Source organism: Chrysochloris asiatica, unplaced genomic scaffold, assembly GCF_000296735.1.
Source record: "Chrysochloris asiatica unplaced genomic scaffold, ChrAsi1.0 scaffold00044, whole genome shotgun sequence".
Classification (NCBI taxonomy): Eukaryota; Metazoa; Chordata; class Mammalia; order Afrosoricida; family Chrysochloridae; genus Chrysochloris; species Chrysochloris asiatica.
Genome location: NW_006408562.1, coordinates 8645621 through 8666833, shown reverse-complemented (window position 1 = coordinate 8666833; position 21213 = coordinate 8645621). Strand labels below are relative to the sequence as shown.

Below are 21213 nucleotides of genomic sequence, written 5' to 3'. Positions count from 1 at the left end.
TGTTGTTATGTGCTGTGGAGTCGGTTCCAACTCATAGCGACCCTGTACAGGGTTTCCAAGGCTGTATATCTTTACGGGAGCGGTTTCACAGATAGTTCATGAAAAAGACTTATGGAAGCGTGTGTGCTGTGTACCAACAGCAACCTGAAAGTCAACGCCTACCTTTGTTGTTGGCCCTCACATGTTATCAAAGATCACTGGAAAGAAAATTACTTTGTTTTGTTTCAAGCTGATCTGATAAATTGCAAATACAAATTTCAAAACAAATATTATCAATTAACTAATTAAACAAAAAAAATGGGCTCAATACTAGTGTATTGTTGTTAACTGCCATTAAGTTGGTTTCCACTCAAAGCAACTCTGTAGAGTTTCCAAGGAGCAGCTGGTGGGTTTGAACTGCCAAGCTTATGATTAGCAGTCCAGTGCTTATCCTACAATGTCACACCAGGACTCCTAATATTAGTACAGAAATGCCCAAAAGACTCTGTCTAAGCATTTTTCTAAGCATCTAAAAGGTACAAGGAACAGTCTGAGTTACTTACTTCTGTGCAGTCATTCAGAAGGGAGACGGTGGTGTCAGTGGGGTTAATATTGATTGTCTTTAGTTCAATTAGGTTATTTAGGGAATTTCCTCCTGGGTGGGGAGAAAAGGCAGTCAGATAAGGGAGATTTGATTTTATGATACAAGGTACTATTTTTTTGTATAAATGAATTCAATTACCTGACACTACAACCAGGGAAGGCATGTAGCTACTGTCAGCGGGATCTACTATCATTTTTAATCGATGAATAAGAACATCTGGGAAAATCTCCAAACGAATCCAATGCTTTAAGGGAAAAAAAAAAAAAAGTATTTTCAATTAGCAAAACATCAGCAACATAGTATCCCTGAAGCTTGACTTTACTTATTTTCTTATGCATATTGTATAACATGAGACAGAGAAATTCTACCTTTGGCCTAGCAGAAGTAAGATTATTCGACTCTATTACTTTTCACTAAAACCTCACCCAACGCCCCAGAAAAGATACATTTATACACACCATCATTCTAGGGAATCTATTACAGAAAACACTGAACTTAAGTATAGAAACAGCCTTTCTCTCCCAGCCTGACTTGCGCATACACCCAATACACTCATTACATATTAGGAAATGCTAAAGAAAATTCGAGCAGTAGCTGAACCTGGATTTATTACATGGTAGGTGGGGGAGGGTTAGAAACCATCCACTAATTTGTCAATTAAATAAAATCCATTAGCTATACTATTTAAAGTCACTGAACATAAAAAATGAATGTGACGCTAAAATATTTTTTTAATTAAAATATATAATGAGTGCTGACAGATTCTATCACTACACCTTTACGCATTTTTCCAAGTTCATTTTTGCAAGTCTGAAAGGCGGGAAAACCTCATGAAAATGTGTGGCTGTGTCTACTATTCCCCTACCTTTCCTTGGGACCCACATGACTGCCAACAGGGCTCGCTGCCATCGATGAGGTGCGCAGCCTGGTTCACGGAGGATGACACGTTCAGGCTTTTCACCATACGGGACCAGCTGTCGAGCAGCGTTCCTGGCTGGCTGCTGTGACACCGCTTCAGCTGTTTGCCAGAACGGCCACAGAATACTGCAGACTGTCCTGTTTCAGGTTAGTCAGACAGAGTGTTAATACTTGCTGAACTGGGGCAAGACCCCTGTGATCGAGAAATCAAGACTTTCACATAGGGGTGAGTATTGTACTTCTAGAAAAACAGTTTTCAAATTACAATGATCCAAGAGATATCAAGAAATGGCTTCAAAAACCCTAGTCAAGATATTTTACACCAATTTATATGCTGAAATTCATAAAATGCTATGGTATGCTCCACTTAAATCTTTCAAGTAACCATGAAAATTATGTATTTCCAGACAGAAGGAGACATAAGTAGGGAAGGAAGTTCAAGAATAGCAGTACTTAAAAATGCTGAAGATGTTCTGGGAGAAGATGGCAGGTTAGACATATCATAAAGCCCCCTTACAAGGAAGACTTTACTAACCACATGAAACAGACACAAGTAATGACCTCGGGCCTCTTATAACCAGACAGAGAACTGGAGGACGTAACGGGGCACTGAAGGGGAGGAGAGGCAAACTGGAACCAGTGGGAACACCAAGGTCCATAGAGTTTATGTGACCTGCTGGCCAGCCCAGTGCAGCGTCAAAAGTTTGGGATGCCAGGAAGTGCCCACTCCAGGTGAGCAGCTCAGGGAGACAACGTCACAGAAAAAAGAGCCAATAGCAGAGCTACTATGTAAACAAACTCGGAAGGAAACGACTTGGGCAGAACTCATCCCAGATCCAAACAAGCCCCAAACAATGAGTGAGTCAGGTTGTTGCTGGGCCCCAGAACCTTAACACCCGTTCCCGACATCATTACCAGGGTCTCTGCGATGGGCCTCAGTGTTCATCCCCCAGTCCCTGTCTGAGCATTTTCCAAGGGCCCCTGGGGCCCAGGCCCACCATACACACAGTGCATGGTTGCTTCTGCAGGCTGCCCCTTAACCTGACAACCTAGAAGACATGAACAAATTCCTAGATATACCCACGTAAACAAACTCTACGACACCCAACAACAACAACCTACAATAACCCAACTAGAGACAGAAGATCTACACAGTCCCACAACAAGATACTGATCATTAAAAAAAAAAACCTCCCAACAAACAGCAAGCCTAGTACTGGAAGTCCTATAAATATAGAGACGAAGATTATCTAAATCTGAAAGGACGAAGCAATATGATCTCTATTTGCTGATGACATGATCCTACACTTAGAAAATCCAAGGATTCCACAAAAATTCTTCTTGCTCTAATAAAATTATTCGGCACAGGAGCAAGGTACAAGATAAACATACAAAAATCAGTTGCGATACTTTACACTATCGTTTTGTGCCACTGAATCGCTTCTGGCTCTAAAACTGGGTTTATGTATATGTATATCTGCAGGATCATCAAATTTGTAGAAAAACTCCATTATCTTTCTATTGCAGTTTTCTATGAGTTTTTTGAAGCCCCACTGAATATACCCACTGTGATCATGTCAATTCTGACTCAATGCGACCTAATGCCACACAGTAAACTGCTCCATAGGGTTTCCGAGACTTCTATTTTTCTAAGAGCACACAGCCTCATCTTTCTCCCACAAATAACTGCTGGGTTTGAATCACTATCCTTGTGGTTGGCAGCCAAATGCTAAGCCCACTGCGCCACCAGAGCTGCCTGAAACATATATGCTGCTGTTATTGCTAAGTATCACAGAGTCAGTTCCTACTCATAGTGTTTCCGAGGAGTAGAAAATTTATAACAATTAGTAGTCTAGTACATACTACAGCACAGCACCAGGACTCCTGATGTATACATAGAGAGGTATTTGTCTCAAGTAAACAGCTCACATGTTTTTATAAGCTAGCAAGCTGCAAGTCTGTGGGTCAGATGTCATGTTGGAGACGTCTCCTTATGTAGCTGCAGAAGCTGACAAACACAAGGTCAGCAGGTCAAACAGCAGGCTGCTGGGGGTAGAGGTGAATGAATTCAAAGTCCACAAGCTATGGGCTGGCTGCTGCCTCACAGACTGCAGAGGGGAGTGTTCCCAGGAAGGGCACACAGCACTATATAGGGCAGCTGGCTCAGGCTGAGCCAGATACAGGGTGCAGACCCAGCAAAAAGTGAGCTTTGCCAAGACACCGGAAGCAGACCACACCCCAAAGAAATGAACTGCCTTTCAACTGAGTGGACGCTCACAGTAATCTCATCAGGAAGGAAATAATCAGATCTCATCTTAAGAGATGACTACACTATCACTGCCAACCACTGAGAATCCTGGCCCTGCCATGTAGGCCCAAGTTGGCACCTGTATACATCTCTAAATAAAGACAATTGTCAAGTCATACTTGTATACATACACAAACATAACATGATAGAATACACAGCAGACAACTGAAAATAGCTAGCCCCGTTTGCATCTTCTATGCAAGTGGGGGTAAAAAAATCTTTGATGCACACAGAAAAGAAATACTAATAGCAATTACAACCCTGGCTTCTTAGGCTGGTCAGTCACATGGTCAAGAATGGTACTTATACCTGAGTTCTCCTATCATCTACACCAGTTTACCTTGGCCCTCAGTAAGAACCTCAGCTCACCATGATTCTTTACTCACTGGGGTCACTCAAAAACCTTTCTTCCTGAAAGGTGTGGTCCATGAGCACACATGCTGGAATTAGGATGCTGTCATGTTTCATTGACTTTAATCAGAGGGCATGTAGTACTAAGAGACATCCTAAAGACTCTCCTGTAGTTCAGACAAATACCTCATTACCTTCATTATGTAATATCAACCTGGTTTCCCCTCAGTACTCAGGATAACTCAAATCAGCCAATACAGTAATCCCCTTCTCTGAGGAACCCAAAGTGGCTGGATGGCATTATTAACGTCAAGTTCAATAGCATCAGTATTGTATCACCATGTGGCACTATTCCTCCTTTCGGAACTAACACCTCCAGACTTGTGGGGCACAGTAGGATAAAAAGCAAAACTTCAGCACTCAGGACACAGGGATAATGGTGAGTAATGTCAGACCCATTTCCACCCTTTGATTACTGGGCCCGAGAATCCTGACTTTTGGAGACATAGCACACTGCTGTAGAGCATACAAAGCCTCCTAGAGAACTGTCCCGACACTGTGAGTCTTCCAAAGGTCATTCTATCCTTCTATCAGACCTGCTGTTCCAGGATGGTGGGGAACATGATAAGGCAGGTGAATGCTGTAGAGGGCCAACTGCTGCACTCTGTCTGCTCTGAAGTGAGTTCCTTGATGTGAGGCGATGATATAGGGGGTAATCACGACCGCAGATAAGTCATTCAGCAAGTCTACGGATGGTAATTTTAGCAGAAGCATTGTGCAGAAGAAGGTAAATACATAGCCACAGTAAGTGTCTATTCCAAAAAGAACAAAACCCTGCCCCTCTGCATGATGGAAGAGGTCCAAAGTAACCAAGCAATCATCAAGTGCTGGCTGATCGTCCCAAGAAAGGTTACATACTGCAGACTGTGTTGATCTTTGTGGCTGAAAGACTAGAAATTTTTCCAAGAACTTTTTGATGCCCTCTTATATCTCTCTTTTACAGAAAAGTATATTCAAATCCTTTGTTCATTTTTTAACTTGACTTTTGTTATTGAGTTGTAAGATTCCTGGTGTGTGCTGCTGTAGGATAACCACAAAGTCAGCATTTCAAATCCACCAGCAATTCCTCGAAAACACTGGACTGGGTCGCTATGAATCACTTAACAACAACAACGAAGAGTTCTTTACTCCTGTCATATACATGATTTACAAATATTTCTTCCCACTTTGTGGACTGTTACTTTTTCTGACGCTATCCTTTGAAACTTAAAAGCTTTTAATATCCATGAAACACTGTTTGTGTTATGTATCCTTCTGAATATTTTTCAAAGCTCTTAAGTATTTTTACATTTAGTTCATTTACTTTTTGTACAAGAAGGGAGGTAAAAGTCCAAATTCCTGCTTTTGCATATGGATTGACAGTGGACTCACCAAATGTTTAAAAAAAAAACAAAAAAACTATTCGTTACACGTTTAATGATCTTGGTTAGAATCTTGTCAAACCACAATTAATGACATATATAATGGTTTATTTCGGAATTCTCAATTCAACTAGTGATCTGTATGTTTACTCTTATACCTGTAATAAATTCCTGGTTTCTGTAACTTGGTATGCCTTTAATAAATTCTTGGTTTCTGTAGCTTAGATGTAAATTTTGAAGTAGAAAAGTAAGAGTCTTTCAACTTTATTAATCTTTTTCTAGATTGCTTTGTTTATACTGGTTCCCTTGTTCTCTTATGAACTTTTAGATTAGCTTGTAAAAATCTGTTTTGTTTTAAGGCAACTGCAGCTGTGAATTTGATAGAGATTGTACTGAAACTGCAAATGAACTTGGGGAATGTTGCAATCTTAACAATATTAAATCACTCAACCCATGAAAATGAGTTGCTTCTCTATTAAGTCATCTTGAATTTCTTTCAATAATGTATTACAGTTTCAGGTATAAGTTTTGAACTATTGTCAAATTTATTAAGTATTTTGACACTATTATAAATGAAATGGTTTGTTTAATTTTACTTTTGTTATGTTTTATTGCTAATTTATGGAAGGTCAGAAGTTCGAAACTACCAGCTATTCTGCGGGAGAAAGATGAGGCTTTCTGCTCCCATAAAGATTTACAGCCTCGGAAACCCTGTACAAGGTCGCTATGGATTAGAACCGACTCCATGGCACATAAGTAACACCACTGTTAACTTACAGAAATGCCTTTTGCTTTTTGTTTTGTGATCTTCTATCCTGCTGCCTTGCTGAAACTGTTCAAACAGTTTTTAGATTCCTTAGGATTTCTTACATATAAGATCATGTCATTTTAAATAACTATACTGGTAGCGTAGTGGTTACGAATCGGGCTGCGAACCTTAAGGTCAGCGGTTCGAAACTACCAGCTGCTCCGCGGGAGAAAGATGAGGCTTTCTACTCCCGTAAAGATTTACACCCTCGGAAACCCTATACAGGGTCGCTATGGGTCGGAACTGACTCAATGGCACTCAACAACAATACTGTGTTTTATTTTGAGAAATTCTCATGACCAGAAATGTTAGAACAACGTGGAATACAAGCAATGAGAATGAGCTTCCTTGTCTTATTTCTGAACTCAAGCAGGAAACAGTATCTCTCACAGGTAAATATAATGTGAACTGTGGATTTTTCATAGACAACCTTTGCCAGGGTGAGGAAGTTCCCTTCTATTCCTAGTGTGTTGAGTGGCTTTATCATGAAAAGCTACTGAATCTTGTCAAATGATTTATTCTCCCTCCACTAAGACAATCTTTTTCTTCTTTATCAATACAGTTTAATTCAAGAGGGCTTTAAAAAGTTTGTAAAAAACTCCATTATCTTTTCATTGCATTTCTCCATGAACTTTTTGAGGTCCACTTTTACAGTGATTAATATTTGGGTACCTCTAGGATAAATTCCACTTGCTTATTGTGTATAATCCTTTTATACATTCATAGCTTTGGTGTGCTAATATTTTGTTGTGTATTTTTATATCTGTATTAATAAAGGCTATTGCTCTCTCAAGTTTTCTTTTCTTTAGATTTCTTAGTCTGGTTTTGAGATGGGAGTAATATGAACCTTATAAAATCGGCTGGAAAGTGTTCCCTCATTTACTACTAAAAGAATCTGTGCCCCACTCCCTTATTCCTCTACCCTGCCTTCCTTTTTATTAAATACGTCTTTTCTAGTGTACCAATTTAATTCCCTGTATACATTTTTAAAGCACTGTTGTTCAATTCTTCAGTATTCTTTTTTATGCTATTTTAAATGGAATTATATAAGACCATTATGGTAAAGACTTAAGAAAAGGTTTTCATACTGAAAGAAACATCCTTTGATGGTTGCTAGGGGTGGGAGGGAAGGGAGAGTAATTCACTAGCTAGAGGGTTGTTGTTGTTGTTGTTAAGTGCCGTCGAGTCGGTTCCGACCCATAGCGACCCTGTACAGGGTTTCCGAGGGAGTAGACACATGTTATTTCGGGTGATAGGGAGGGCAATATGCAAAAAAAAGGGAGGTTGGCAGAAGAAAGATGAAGACAGAGGGATACACAGGAAGGTAACACAACCTAGGAACAAAGTGTGTGCACAGATACGGGCTGAGACATAAGCTGAATAGGTAAAGGAGCAAGAGTGGGATATGTATATATATTTATACATTCCACACACATATAAGAGTTAGAAAGAAGATATGTGTGCCTGAGTATTTACCTTTCCTGCAAGCACAACTATGAATGCGGTGGAGCACACAGAGGGCAAAATGATGGAAAACTTCCTAGGTATAATCAAACATCTTAAGGCAATAAGTTGCTGGGCCTAAGGGCTCAGGACCATAGCCTCAGGGCACACCATGGTCAATACAAATAACAGCCCATAAAACAATGTTCTATATCCCACATGGGTGAGTAGCATCTAGAATACTGAAAGCTCATAAGCAGCCATCTAAGGTGCCTCGGAAACCCTGTACAGGGTCGCTATGGGTTGGAACCGACTCGACGGCACTCAACAACAACAACAACAAAGGTGCAGCTATTGGTCTCTCCGTGTGAGTTAAAAAGAAGAGTGATAAGAACTGAAGAGCCATGAACTCAATGAAATTCAGTCTCCACAACTCTGAGACCAGAAGAACTAGACAGTTCCCGGCTACCACTAACAACTGCTCTGAAAGGGATCACATTAGAGGGTCCCACCAGAGAAGAGTGGGAGAAAATATGGAACAAAATTCAAAATTATTTAAAAAAAGACCAGTATACTTACTGGTCACAAAGAGACTAGAGGAACCTGAAACTATTGCCTTCGACCACCCTTCAGGTCTGGAAGGGAGCTCATCTTTGTGGTCCAATTTTCAGTTAAGCAATACATAGGTTTATAGGGGGAGATAACAACACTAGTAAGGTATAGTCACCATGGAATGGTCAGACATTCAAAATCAAAAGGACATTTTCCAAAGGACAAAGTTGAGACAAAATGGAAGGTGGGTGGAATGCAAACAGGAACCACAGGGAAGAAGTGTTACAAGGAGAGGACTGCAATCACCGAGATAAAACAAGGTATATAATTGGTTGAATGTAAAACTGATGATCTAGCTGTAAATCTTAGCTCAATTGACAATAAAAAAAAATTAAAACCAGAAAGCTAAAAAATAAAAATTATCTACATCAGAACAATACTAAGTGAATTTCAATATTATCCCTTTCTTCCCCTCTCTTTGTGAGACTGTAGTCACACAAATTACATCTTTTTATATGGTAAGTCCATTGATAGACTTACAAAGATCGCGTTATTATTTTTTTTAAATAAATGAGTTACAAATAGTCTACTTTTGTACTAATTTAGTAGTTACTTTTACTATGGTTCTTTATTACTTCATGTGAATTTGAGTTATTTTTTTCTTTTTTTATTTCATCCTGAAGGCTCTTGTTGGCGCTGTTTCTAGGGTATATTTGCTAGCTACAAATTTCTCAATTTTTGCTTACCTAGGATTTTGCTGATTTCCTTTTATTTTGGAACATTTTTTTTTAGTGAGTGAGTTCTTGGTCTATGAAACACTTTGATCATGCTACCTTTTTGTCAATGCTTTCTGATGTGACGTGTACTGATTATATTGAGAACCTCTTATCGGTAATAACTTTTTCTTTTTGTTATTTTAGTCTTGCTGATACCAAGATTTTCTCAATTTTGCCAGTTGTCTATGTGACTAGGGCCTTAGCTCTTGACTGTATTATTCTGGGAATTTGTTGAGTCCCTTGGATGAATAGACAACTGTTTTTATCCAATTTGGTTTTTCAATTCTTTTTTTCTGACCTTTTCTCCCTCTTCTGCTTCTAGGACTTCCTATATATTTGAATGCTTACTGGTGTGAGATCGTGTATTTTCATACATTTTTTAAAGCTTTTATTGTGAATTAAGTTAAGATTCACAGAGCAGCTCATCAGTTTTACATTTAAAAAATCCTACACTTGATTTCATCTGGATTGCAGTCTCCTCAGTGTAACATCACTCAGCCTACCTTCCTCCCTGTGTATCTTATTTCCATTCCTCCTTCTTCCCTGCCATTCTGAATTCTGGCCTTAGATGACGGCTGTGCTCTGATCTCAAATGGCTGACCATTCTATGGTACATACACTTCACAAGTGCTGTTGTCCCCACAAAACATACCTACCTGTTGCCTGGCTAAAACTTGAGGCACAGCAGTGAGTTCACTTCCAGACATGAAAAGTTACAAACAGCTATAGCTAAGTGGGTTGTGAACCACAAGGTTGGCAGTTCAAAACCACCAGCTGCTTCTTGGAAGCCCTACACAGAGTCAGAACCAACTCAATGGCACATAAACCACCACCACCAGGTGCTATCTGACCGGTAAGCCTGGTGATCTTTGACTTTGACTTTTGTTCCACATGTTCTCCCATTTTATCCAGGGCATTCCAATGTGCTCCCTTTAAAGGCAGTGGTATTGGAGCACTGGGGGGTCACTTTTCTTTCTCTGGACAGGTAGGAAACAAAGAGCTGCACCTTGTATGTTCACTCATATAAGCTTTTCAGATCCCAGTCACTGCTCACCAAAGTAGGACAGAGAACTGGTGTCCCTGAGAATATGGTCACAAGCTCCTAAGCCCAGCAAACCATTCTCTCAACGTGTTTGGCACCATCTAAGAAGTTTACAATTGTGATCCCTGTATGTTCCACTACATGAAACCTGCTATGGTGCTACAGGATAAGCTGTTCTCAGAAACCAAGTCGCTATGAGTTAGAAATGACTGACGTCACACATCGTTCCACCTCATTCCTGGATATGTTTGCAGAAAGGTCAATATCCATGTACAAACATCCTGACAAACCTTTATATGTTCTATTTGTAGGTATATTCTCACAACTCTTCAGTCTGTATCTATACATAGATCTCCCCATAGATCACTGTTACTGTAGGATTGTATATAATAGTATTTACTTCTGTTGCCTTTATGTTTGGCACTCCTCCCTAGGTCTTCTCCTGCCTTCCCCATCACCCAAGATATCCCATATCTACCCTCTAGCCAGTGACTCACTTCCCTGCCCTCCTACACCTAGTCACCATCAAAGATTGTTTCTTGTCATGTGAAAACCTCTCCTTGACTTTATACAGCACTGGTCTTAAGTAATATTTGTCTTTTATAATTGACTTATTTAACTAACCATAATGTCCTCTGGGTTAAACCATGCTATGAGGTATTTCCAAGATGCATCAATTATTCTTCAACACTTCATAGTATTCCATTGTGTGCACCAAAGTTTGTTTATTTCTCCTTCCACTGATGGGAATTTAGGCTATCTAGCAGCAAACAGAGGTGTGTCTACATCTATTCACAGCAGGACTCTTCTCTGTCTAGGATGTATGCCAAGCAGAAGGACTGCTGGGTTATATTTCTAGTTCCAGCTTTTTGAGGAAATGCCAAACTGTTTCCACCGTGTCTGCACCATGTTACAGTCCTGCCAGCAGTGTGTGAGGGTGCCTTTCTCTCTACACTCTTGCCAGCATTGGTTTTTTTAATTGGTTTTTGAAGTTTGATATTCATGCTAGGGTGAGATGACATTGTTATTTTGATTTCATCTTTCTAACCACTAATGATTATAAGCATTACTTCATATGTGTGTTGGCCACCTGACTGTCTTCCTCAGTAAAGTGTCTGTTCACGTCTTCAAAACGTTTATTAATTGGACTATTTGTCTTTTTCTTGGCGAGGTGTTGCAGTTTTCTATAAATCATTTCCAAATGTCTTCCTAGTCTGTGTGTTCCATCTTTGGGTGAAATGCTTGATGCATATAAGTGTCTGATTTTCACTAGGTTCCAGTCATCTAGTTTGTCTTATGCTATTTGAGTGTTTTCAGTTATGTTTGATGCTACTGGGTATCCAGGCTTACAGTAAGAAAAGTATCACAGCATAGAAGGACAACAAAACATATATTAATGCTACTGAATATCAAGACTTATAGTAACTGAGCTACTGTGGCACTGAGACATTAGCACAAAAATGAATTCAACCATGGAATAAAGCTGAGAACTCTAACAGCATGAAGCAAGCAATTAGAGCTTTCTTATGTATTGGTGGGAACACAGGCAGATGTCAGCAGTTAGGAAAATGGCTTGAAAGTACCTGCTAGGTTGAGGATACACACGTACAAAACCTAAATACAGATGCAACAAGAGGCGTACGTTACCAGAAACAGTCCCAAACTAAAATAACCCGAATGTCCATCGATAGTGGATGGTTAAAAAACCTGTGCAAATGTCTGTAACTGTTTGTAGCTCTACCTACGTAACGTGTAACACACTGAACAGCAATTAACGTGGCACTGTAGGAGCAGCACTGGACTGTGTACCACAAAGCCGGCAGTTCAAACGCACCAGCTATTCCTTGGAAACCGTATACATGACGGCTGGAGTTGGAACTGATTCCATGGCAGTTAACAACAACAACTAAATCTGTAAGTAACAACATAGATAAGTATCACACATACAACTTTAGGCCAATTAGAACAAACACAAAGAATACTACTAAATGTGTAACAAGAGATAAAACTTTCGAAACCAGGCCAAATAACAGTCTTTTAAATAGGAAGCAGAGAGGCAGAGGCAGCAAAAGCAAGACGGGGTGGTGGTTTGCTTTTGCAGGAGAATAAAAGAGTAATACCTAGGAAAGAGCACCAAGAGGACTTCCGGGGAGTTGGCAATATTATGTTTCCTGACCTAAGTATTGATGTTCCAACAGGTTTCCACCTTAAAAGAGATCACTGAGCAGTGTATTTTTATTTCAAGTATTTTTAGATTTTCTGTATTATGCATTTTCAAACAAACAAAAAACTCTCTAAAACTAGTGCCTCTGAAGCAAAAATTTAAGAGTGTATTTTTGTCTGTTATATTTTAGCAAGCAGATCTAAGCTCTAAAATTTTCATTCTTTTTTGTAACTGTTGCTGCTGTTCAGTGCTGTTGAGCTGGTTTCGGCTCATATCATCCCTGCAGAGGGTTGCCCTGTGTAGGCTGGTGGATTTGAATTGCTGACCTTGCTGTTAGTAGTCCAGTGCTTACCTTACAACACCATGCCAGGACTAACTTTCAAAAAAACACATAAAAGTTAAAAAGAACTCACTCTGCACAATGGGGCTTCAAAAGTTCATGGAAAAATTAAATTAAAAGATACTGGAATTTTTTTTGAAGTGCCCTAATATAAACCCAATTCCAATGTGCTATATCTTATGAAAATACAAGGAGACACATTTAGTTACTCTATTTTCTCCTGCTTTTTAATAGAAAAGATCTCAAATCAACAGTGGCTAGGACCCTCCCTCTTCTGTCTCACTGCGTTCACTCACGGTGTGGTGCTTCACAGCACAAATGTGAACCTTCATACAGCAAAATGAGCAGCGTGGGGCCCACACTTACCTCATTAATCATATCGGAGGGGAGCGAGAACATACCTGGTTCATTGATTCTGCCAAAGGTATGCCTGATGTTATGTTTTTTGGTCTTGAAACATGCTTGACAAAAATCAAAGTCATCACAGTTTCTGCATTTGAATCTAGATCCATTGATAGGAAACATCTGACATCCGTCACACCTAGTTTCAGGAACATCCATTGAGTTGATCAGAAAAAAGCGAGGCCATTTATTAAATTTAGTTCATAAGAAAATCATTTCTCCCACAACAAATCCAGCTATCTCAAAGTCAGAACTTACGTAACGCCAGGATGAATGCTAGGCACCAGCTCCATTTCTGACAGCAGCCCTGTCCAGTGGGACTGCTGGGGGAAGTCAACAATGACATCTTTCCCATTGGCACTGAAAGCTACAATACAACAGAAACTGATTACAATACTGTTTACCAGCAGTAAAATTTCAAATCAAATTAAAACTATAACTTGTTGTTGTTGTTATGTGCCGTGGAGTCATATAAAATTATATTGTGTTCATTAGACTGTACAGAGCGTACTTATCTTTTAGACATATGAAAAAGAAAACCCCATACATAGTCACTCTGAGTCAGAATCTACGTGATAGCACTTAACAACAAGGTATCTGGAGTCCTGGTCTGGCACTGTAGGATAAGCACTGGACCGCAAAATCAGTTTGAACTGCAAGGTGGGTAGTTCAAACTCACTAGCTGCTCCTCAGAAATCCTATACAGTCAGAATTTTAAGTTGATGGCACTAACAATAACAACAGTAAGACACCTGGACTCTTGGTGTGGCGCTATAGGATGAGCATTGGACTGCGAACCAAAAGGTCAGCAGTTCAAACCCATCATCAGCTCCTAGGAAACCCTATACACGGTTGCTATGAGTAGGAATCAACTTGATGGCACATAACAACAACAAAAGCCATATGAATGAAATAGCATGATGACAGGCTTGTCTTCAAAAAAATCAAGACAAGGGATTACAGATGAAACCATTTGGGCCGTGAGCTGACAAATGTTGAAGTTGAGTGACAAGGACATATACTATTTTCTCTACTTCTATATACGAGGGTATGTGAAAAGAGTGTTTAACCACGTCTCCGTGATCACCAGATTGCTGCAGACAAGTACTCTCAGTAACATATTTGTTTTAGTTTCACAAGGGTGCCTTTTTTTAAAAAAAAAAAAAAAATAGTTCTCATCAGCAGAACAGTGGCGTCCAAAGGCATCTGCTGGACCAGTTCTTTTCAAGGCAGAGGGGTTGGCTCATAAAATCATGGAGACTGTTTTTCGAGATTCCATATGGGCAATCATGATAGAGTTTCTCAAATGACACAGGATGATCACAGGGTCTTGTTGTTTTTAAGTGCCATCAAGTCGGTTCCAACACATAGGGGCCCAGTATAGGGTTTCTGAGGAGAGTTGGTGAGCTTGAACCACCCATTTTGCAGTTCAAACCAACTTTGCAGTCCAGCACATTAACCCACAGCGCCACACCAGGACTCCCACAGAGTCTTAGTAGTAAAACAATTGTAAGAAAACTAAAAACTTCATTGGTGAGAAAAAGACCATAAAAGTTGCTCCACGATTTTTTTTTTCCCATCATGACCATGACAATGTACCTGCTCATTTCTAGAGAGCAGTAAGACCTATCCCACAGAATTTTATTGGGAAACCTTATCCCATTCACTCTACAGACCTTATCTTGCCCCTTTAGATTTTTGTTCTCAAAACTCAAAGAACATTTAAAAGGAATATGATCTAACTTCCTTGAAGATGTCAAAACTAACATGGTGTAAACTGAAGAGCTCAGTATTTTTCAGAGAAGGCTTAGAGAAGAAAATACCACTTTCAGAAATATATAAATACCACTTTCAGAAATATATAAGATACGTTGAGAAACAATTATTTCATTATTTTGATATTTCTGTTTAATAAAACTTTCTATTTGTGTACCAATATATTTTTAATTTCTCTCATACGTTTTCCACAATATAGGTGGGGTTTTTTTTCTCCCTTTTCTTGGTTAAACAAGTCAAAAACTCCATGTAATGTCTGCAGTATCTTAGAGAATAAACATCACTTTAGTAATTATGTTAAGGCTTTGATACAATCTGCTACTCAAAACCATAACTTCTAAATTAAAATCTTAATGTTTAAAATGTATCTTCATTTTGATATGTGAAAATTTTGAAAATCTCTTAATCAAAGAAAAAGTGTTAAAATAAAGTAAAACATTAGATAATGCATTTGTTCTCACATAACCTGAAAATCTTTAATCCTTCGCACCTGCTGAGGAAGGGTGGCTATTGTGGATGTTGTTTAAGATGTTAGAAACAAAGCTTTCAAAAAGTTGAAAAAGGGGGTCTCTTTGTATCATAAAAAGTTTAAAGAAAAAAACTTATGCATATTTAATTATTTCTTATGTAACTTGTTAAAGTGGACATGAACAACTTTTTAAAGTGTGCTTGGGAGTCCTGGTGGGGCACTGCAGGCTAATGCGATGGACTACAAAGTCAGTTTGAACTGCAAGGTCGGTGGTTCAAACTCACCAGCTGCTCCTGGGAAACCCTATACAGGGTAGGTAGCTATGGGTCGGAACCAGCTCACTGGCACTTAACAACAACAACAACAACGAAGTGTGCTGTATGTTTGGACTTTCAATAATACCAGATTAAACAAAACCTGAGAAACATTTTATCGTTTCCGGAACCTGGAAGCAACACTTTCAGTTTCTGCATACTTCCATTGTTCAAGTTCAGTCTCAAATTTCTATGTTAACATTAGAAATAAAAAGCAGTCCCTAACAGAGGGTGCTGGCCTACCAGTAAAGCCTCCGTATCACTAGGAGAGGCCAGGATGCAGAAGCACTTACAGCACACCATAATCAGACACGGCCACTCTGTGACTGTGATGGATAAGAACACCAGACAAGTTCTGAAATGCATAGGATCAAGTTCAAGTTGAGTCCTGGCCACAGGCCTACCCTGACTAATCTGAGTGACTTCTACTTCTTTGGCAATTATAATATTAGCCTCACTCCACTTTTCTGTCTTCTAGATAAAATTTATTATTAAGACATCTGGTCTTAGGATTACCCTTACTTCCTTAAACCCTAAGCACAATCACCAAATACAAACCCAATTAATTCTTTTTCACAGCCTTTAACAGGGATTCCCAAATTTTCCAAGGTATGTGTCCTCACACATTGCAATGCGTTAGTAAACTTGACTTTGCTCAACAACATGTGTAATCCTGGGAACCTCTGTGTAAGAGACATCAACAAGCCAAAAATACCCACTATCATGAGGCTTTCTTCACACGTGTATTTTCCTTACCTTTAGATTAAAAATAATTATGAAAAGCTACCACTTGGAATTTTTTTGCCCAGAAACATACCTTTTACAACCCCCATGCTTTGATGAGTTACAGATCCCCATTTGTATTTTGGCGTGGTAACTGAAGTTTTGACCCTTACTTTATCACCAATTTTGATGTGAGAAGGAGAACTTGGTGGTGGATAGCCTAGATGTTTAAACAAGAAATACACTATAATTAGCATTCAATGTTAGGAAGTATGCCTTTAATCAAGAAAAAGTAACAGAGCAGGATCAAGAACGTGCTTACCTATAAGTTCCACATGAATGTACCTAACCCAGTACGTGCCTCCTTTCTGCTGCCAATCACACTGCACATTCAGGTCATGTAACCCATCTCTATCCAGCTTGATAACTTTGCCCACATCACCTTCACACACTTCTTCATAGGTTCGACAGCACCTAACCATCATTCCCACCTACAACAAAAATTAAATACCATATCCAGTCATGTGTACACAGATAAAACCAACAGTTACTAATAGCACTATTCTTAAGACAAGATTTCCTGTACCAGCAGAGTGGTCTCTCAGTGTCATTTTACAGCAAATGTAACCAGAGGTACTTAGAAGTGGCTGATTCTATCTATGCCTGGGCAAGAAACGTACAAAATAAACCTGGGTCAAAGTGCCATCAGGCAAAGGAGCTCTCACAGAATACTGGGTTCATGCGAAAGGACAATTTGATGACCACAGGAACAATGATTGTTAATAGCTGAAACACACCGAACATGTATGTTAATAATATCCATCGTGATAATAATACAAAGCTTCCTAGTCACTTGTATAAGGATTATCAATTCATCATTCCAAAAATTGATAAAGAATTAAAAAAATAGACAAGGATCATTCTACCTTTCCAGTACAAACCATACATATTACAGCAGGGAACCAGACCAGAATTAACAAAGATTAATTAATTAATGTTTTACAGTGCATCTATAAGGAGCCCTGGTAACGTAGCAGATTACGAGCTGGGCTGCTAACCACAAGTTCAGTAATTCAAATCTCCATGGGAGAAACATGAGACTTTCTGCTCCCTTAAACATTTATAGCCTCAGAAATCCTACAGTCATCAATAGGGGGAACCAACTCTATGGCACACAACCACCACCACCACCATCACTACTAGTGCGTTTATAAAGTTTTTGCCACAGAATATAACTCCAGATAATAAATTCAGAAGAGATGACAAAATTATGTGTCATCTTTTAAAGAAATAAAAGTTTTAAGATAATTTAGTTACCTGACAATTTTCTCTCGCAAACAGCACAATAAAATCAGGACCCCTGATTAGGTGTCCTGCAGATAAGTCCTGGAGATGGCCCCTGAAGCTCTCATATGAAAACAGAAAGGAACAAGCCACCACCAATCAACGCCCACTTAGCTGTACATGTGGGACCACCAGACAGAAGGTGGCTGCTGCTGCTACGATGCTGCAGGAAGAGCCCCCGCCCCTCGGAAGCATTCTTGCCTGGGACTCCGCTAGAAGGTAATCACCTTCCCCTTTCCCTCCGTGTAAGAGGACAAACGGGGGACAGGAAATTTTGATAGCAGCACAATAAAGCCACTGTCAAATCTAGATTATAAAACATTTTCAGACTATGCTGTCAGTCTTAATAAATGGCTGAAAAATCAGGGGGATGGGAGGAGGGACAGAGAGGAAACTGTTCTAGGTTAAAGTAGGGTTCAAAGACACATGACCCAAATATAAGGTGACCTTGTTTATGCTCAAATTTAAAAAAAACTACTAACTGCTAAAAAGGCATTTTTGGGAAAATTGAGAAACTCTGAGCAAGGACTGGGTCTGAGGTGACTACAAAGAATTATTATTCATGTGGTTAGGTAATGCTAGCTAGCAGTAATATCACTATACTAAAAACAAAACCCTTTGTTTATTAGGAATTGTTGTTGTTGTTGTTAAGTGCCATTGAGTCGGGTCATGCTGATATATTTACAGGTGAAATGCGATGAAGGCTGAGATTTTCTCTAAAGTAACCAAAAACTTAAAAAACAAAGGATTTGACACAGATACATCATGGCATAAAAGACAACTTGATTTTCAAAATCAGATGGAAACTGAGAATGACAGAAGAAAAGCAAGCAAAATTGGCTACAAAGGCATGAGAAAGGGTTAATCGAAACATGTATGGCTCTGAATCGTGTCCAGTGTGTACAATGCTTCAGGCCCCTCACTCATCCTCTCCTCCACATTTCTGCCCTGTGAGAATTCTGCCACAGTCACACTGGCCTCTCACAAGGGCGCCGACTTGCCCAGAGAGCTGTCCACACCAGCCCAATCTACTCACCTTTTCGACAGTCACCTTATCCTAAGCATGCCCACACCACCTCTCCCACTCTGACCCCTCATTTTCCTGCTATACATCACCAACTCATATACAAAAGAATTTATCTGCTGAGTTTATTAACTGCCTTCTGGTGTGGCGCTGTGGGTTAATGCGCCAGACTTCAAAGCATTTGAACTGTAAAGTCAGTGGTTCAAGTTCACCAGCTGCTCCTCGGAAACCCTATACAGGGTCGGTATGGGTCAGAGTCAACTCAACGGCAGTCAACACCACCACCACCACCACTAGAAGTATTGCTGCATCAGGCGCAGGGGCCTTAGTTCCAAGATGAGTACATAGTAAGTACATGGTCACACATTTGCCGAATGAATAAATAAATGAATAAAAGCTTCACGTAATTTACTCACCTGAATGTTTTCTCTCACATACACAGCGTAATCATCATTACTTAAGAAATCAGCTCGCTTTTTATAAGTCTGGCTCTCTGTTACAACAGCACCAGTGGACTACAAGAGATATATTTTTAAATGGAATATATCATAATCCTACTTAAAAAGAGAGAAATCTGTCAAATCACTAACATTAAAAAATGTCAAACACTGTATCTTCTTACTACAAAAATTTTCATAGAATGTAGGAATGAATTCCAAAAGTACTAAGTGTAAAAAATTTGCAGACATATTCCAAACAAATCCTATGAAACAATTTGTTCATAAAATTTACTTAGAAATCACTGTCAAACTGTATATAATTTTAAAATAAATTACCTTTTAATGGCCACCCAAAAACATTAATTGACTGAACGAAGGTCTACATTTTAAAGCTCAAGGTAAGTAAACAATTCAAAAGTGAAACGAAGAGCTATTTGTTATGTGCCCAGAAACAGCTGATAGGATGATGAACCAGAGTCTATCAGTCTAATAAACCATCAGGTAGGAGACAACAGATGTGTAACTACTAAGCTGTGAAGACACTGACCACAGGAAAAGCTGCGTCGTCTACGTCCACTACTGTTTCTTCATCTGAGTACTCATCTGACATCGTGTCTGCATCTGACAGATGGGTGATCTGGATGTCCGAGTGGTCCAGCAGCCACCCAACTAAAGCCTCAACACCTAGAAGTGAACACACGCAGGCACCTCATGGATATGTAAGGGTGAACGTGGCTGGCAGATCATTCTTACATGAGTGATTAAGTGTAGAACCTAAAGTAAGCATAGAGTCCTGGTACGGCACTGTAGGATACGCACTGAATTACTATCTGCAAGGTCAGCAGTTCAAACCCACCACCCACTCCTCAGAAACACTGCACATGGTTGCTGTGTGAGCTGGCAGAGATTTAAGGGGCCTTAACAACAGCAACACTGAGAGCAGCAGCAGCAGCGATCCCGGCACATGTGGTATGAATAAGGGAAACTCAATACCAGGCAAGCCCGAAGCACTCCCAGAGGCTCCCGTGAGCGACTTGAGGGCAAACTCAATGTTTCTTCGAGGAAAGCCCATTTCCATGAGCTGCACAACAATGGGTAGAGCTGGAACAGGAGACTGCTTGCGCTTCCTCGCTCGGGGGTGCACACGCTGCACTGTGACTGGCGTGGTGGCCTCAGCGGACCCGCAGTCCTCACACAAGGGGCTGGATGGGTGCGTGGATTCCACAGCTAAACACTGGCACACAGCAAGAGCAGCTGCCTGGGGGCATACAGAGGGCCACTGGTTAACTAGGAAATGCAAAGTCTTCTGTTGGCAACTATAGCAGTGCAGAAAACTCAACTGAGAAAGTAAGCTGGAAAAGACAAGCTTCGAAGTTCAATGCAGAGGGAAGGCTACTATGTGACTTGCCTGACAGCTAGAGCAGACAAGAACCTGGTACACCAGAAACCATTAAATGGCTCAGTGGGAGCTCTACATGGGAACCAAGAGGACTCAATGCAGAGACATGGGGCTGAGCGAGGACAGGTGACACAAGTCTCAGCCCACCAGCATCTCTGCCCAGACCCCCACCTTTCCAAGAGGCCCTGAAACACTGACCACAGGCCAGCTGTTTCCTTCCCTCTGTAAGCCAGGTTGGAAAACAATACAACATTCTCATGCACCACTAAATCAACCCTCAATTATTCCTGGGTAAAATAATCAATGTGGGGACTAAGCATTATATTTAAAAAGTAATAAAGAAAAGAATGTAAGAATGTTAGTTGAGAAATTAATTGCAATGAACACTAAACTCACATGGATCACCATGTCTGTAGCTGGGGACCCCATACCTAGCAACATACCCGTCTCTCCCTGATCTACTTGTAACTACTCCTCGTCCCAGCTGCTATCATATATCATATAACTGGCTATATTTTAATACTGAATGTGTGAGGCTTCAATGAGAAAGAAACCAAGGACACCTTAGAACCTTCCAATGTCTAGGATGGGCTGAAGTCCAGACTTTGCTGCGAAG

The 21213-nt window shown here is 40.0% G+C and overlaps 1 protein-coding gene across 1 annotated transcript in view; it reads right to left on the bottom strand.

The window, feature by feature from the left end:
* Positions 1–21213, bottom strand: part of HERC2 (HECT and RLD domain containing E3 ubiquitin protein ligase 2) — a 259545-nt gene that overhangs the window by 110487 nt on the left and 127845 nt on the right. Inside the window, exons 45-54 of the mRNA XM_006861873.1 lie at positions 20192–20456; positions 19746–19882; positions 19175–19273; positions 16713–16881; positions 16485–16610; positions 13367–13475; positions 13108–13247; positions 1449–1639; positions 722–827; positions 543–634 (exon numbers count right to left, since the gene is read on the bottom strand). Coding sequence (XP_006861935.1) covers positions 543–634; positions 722–827; positions 1449–1639; positions 13108–13247; positions 13367–13475; positions 16485–16610; positions 16713–16881; positions 19175–19273; positions 19746–19882; positions 20192–20456 — 1434 coding nt within the window. The remainder of the gene's footprint in view (positions 1–542; positions 635–721; positions 828–1448; positions 1640–13107; positions 13248–13366; positions 13476–16484; positions 16611–16712; positions 16882–19174; positions 19274–19745; positions 19883–20191; positions 20457–21213) is intronic.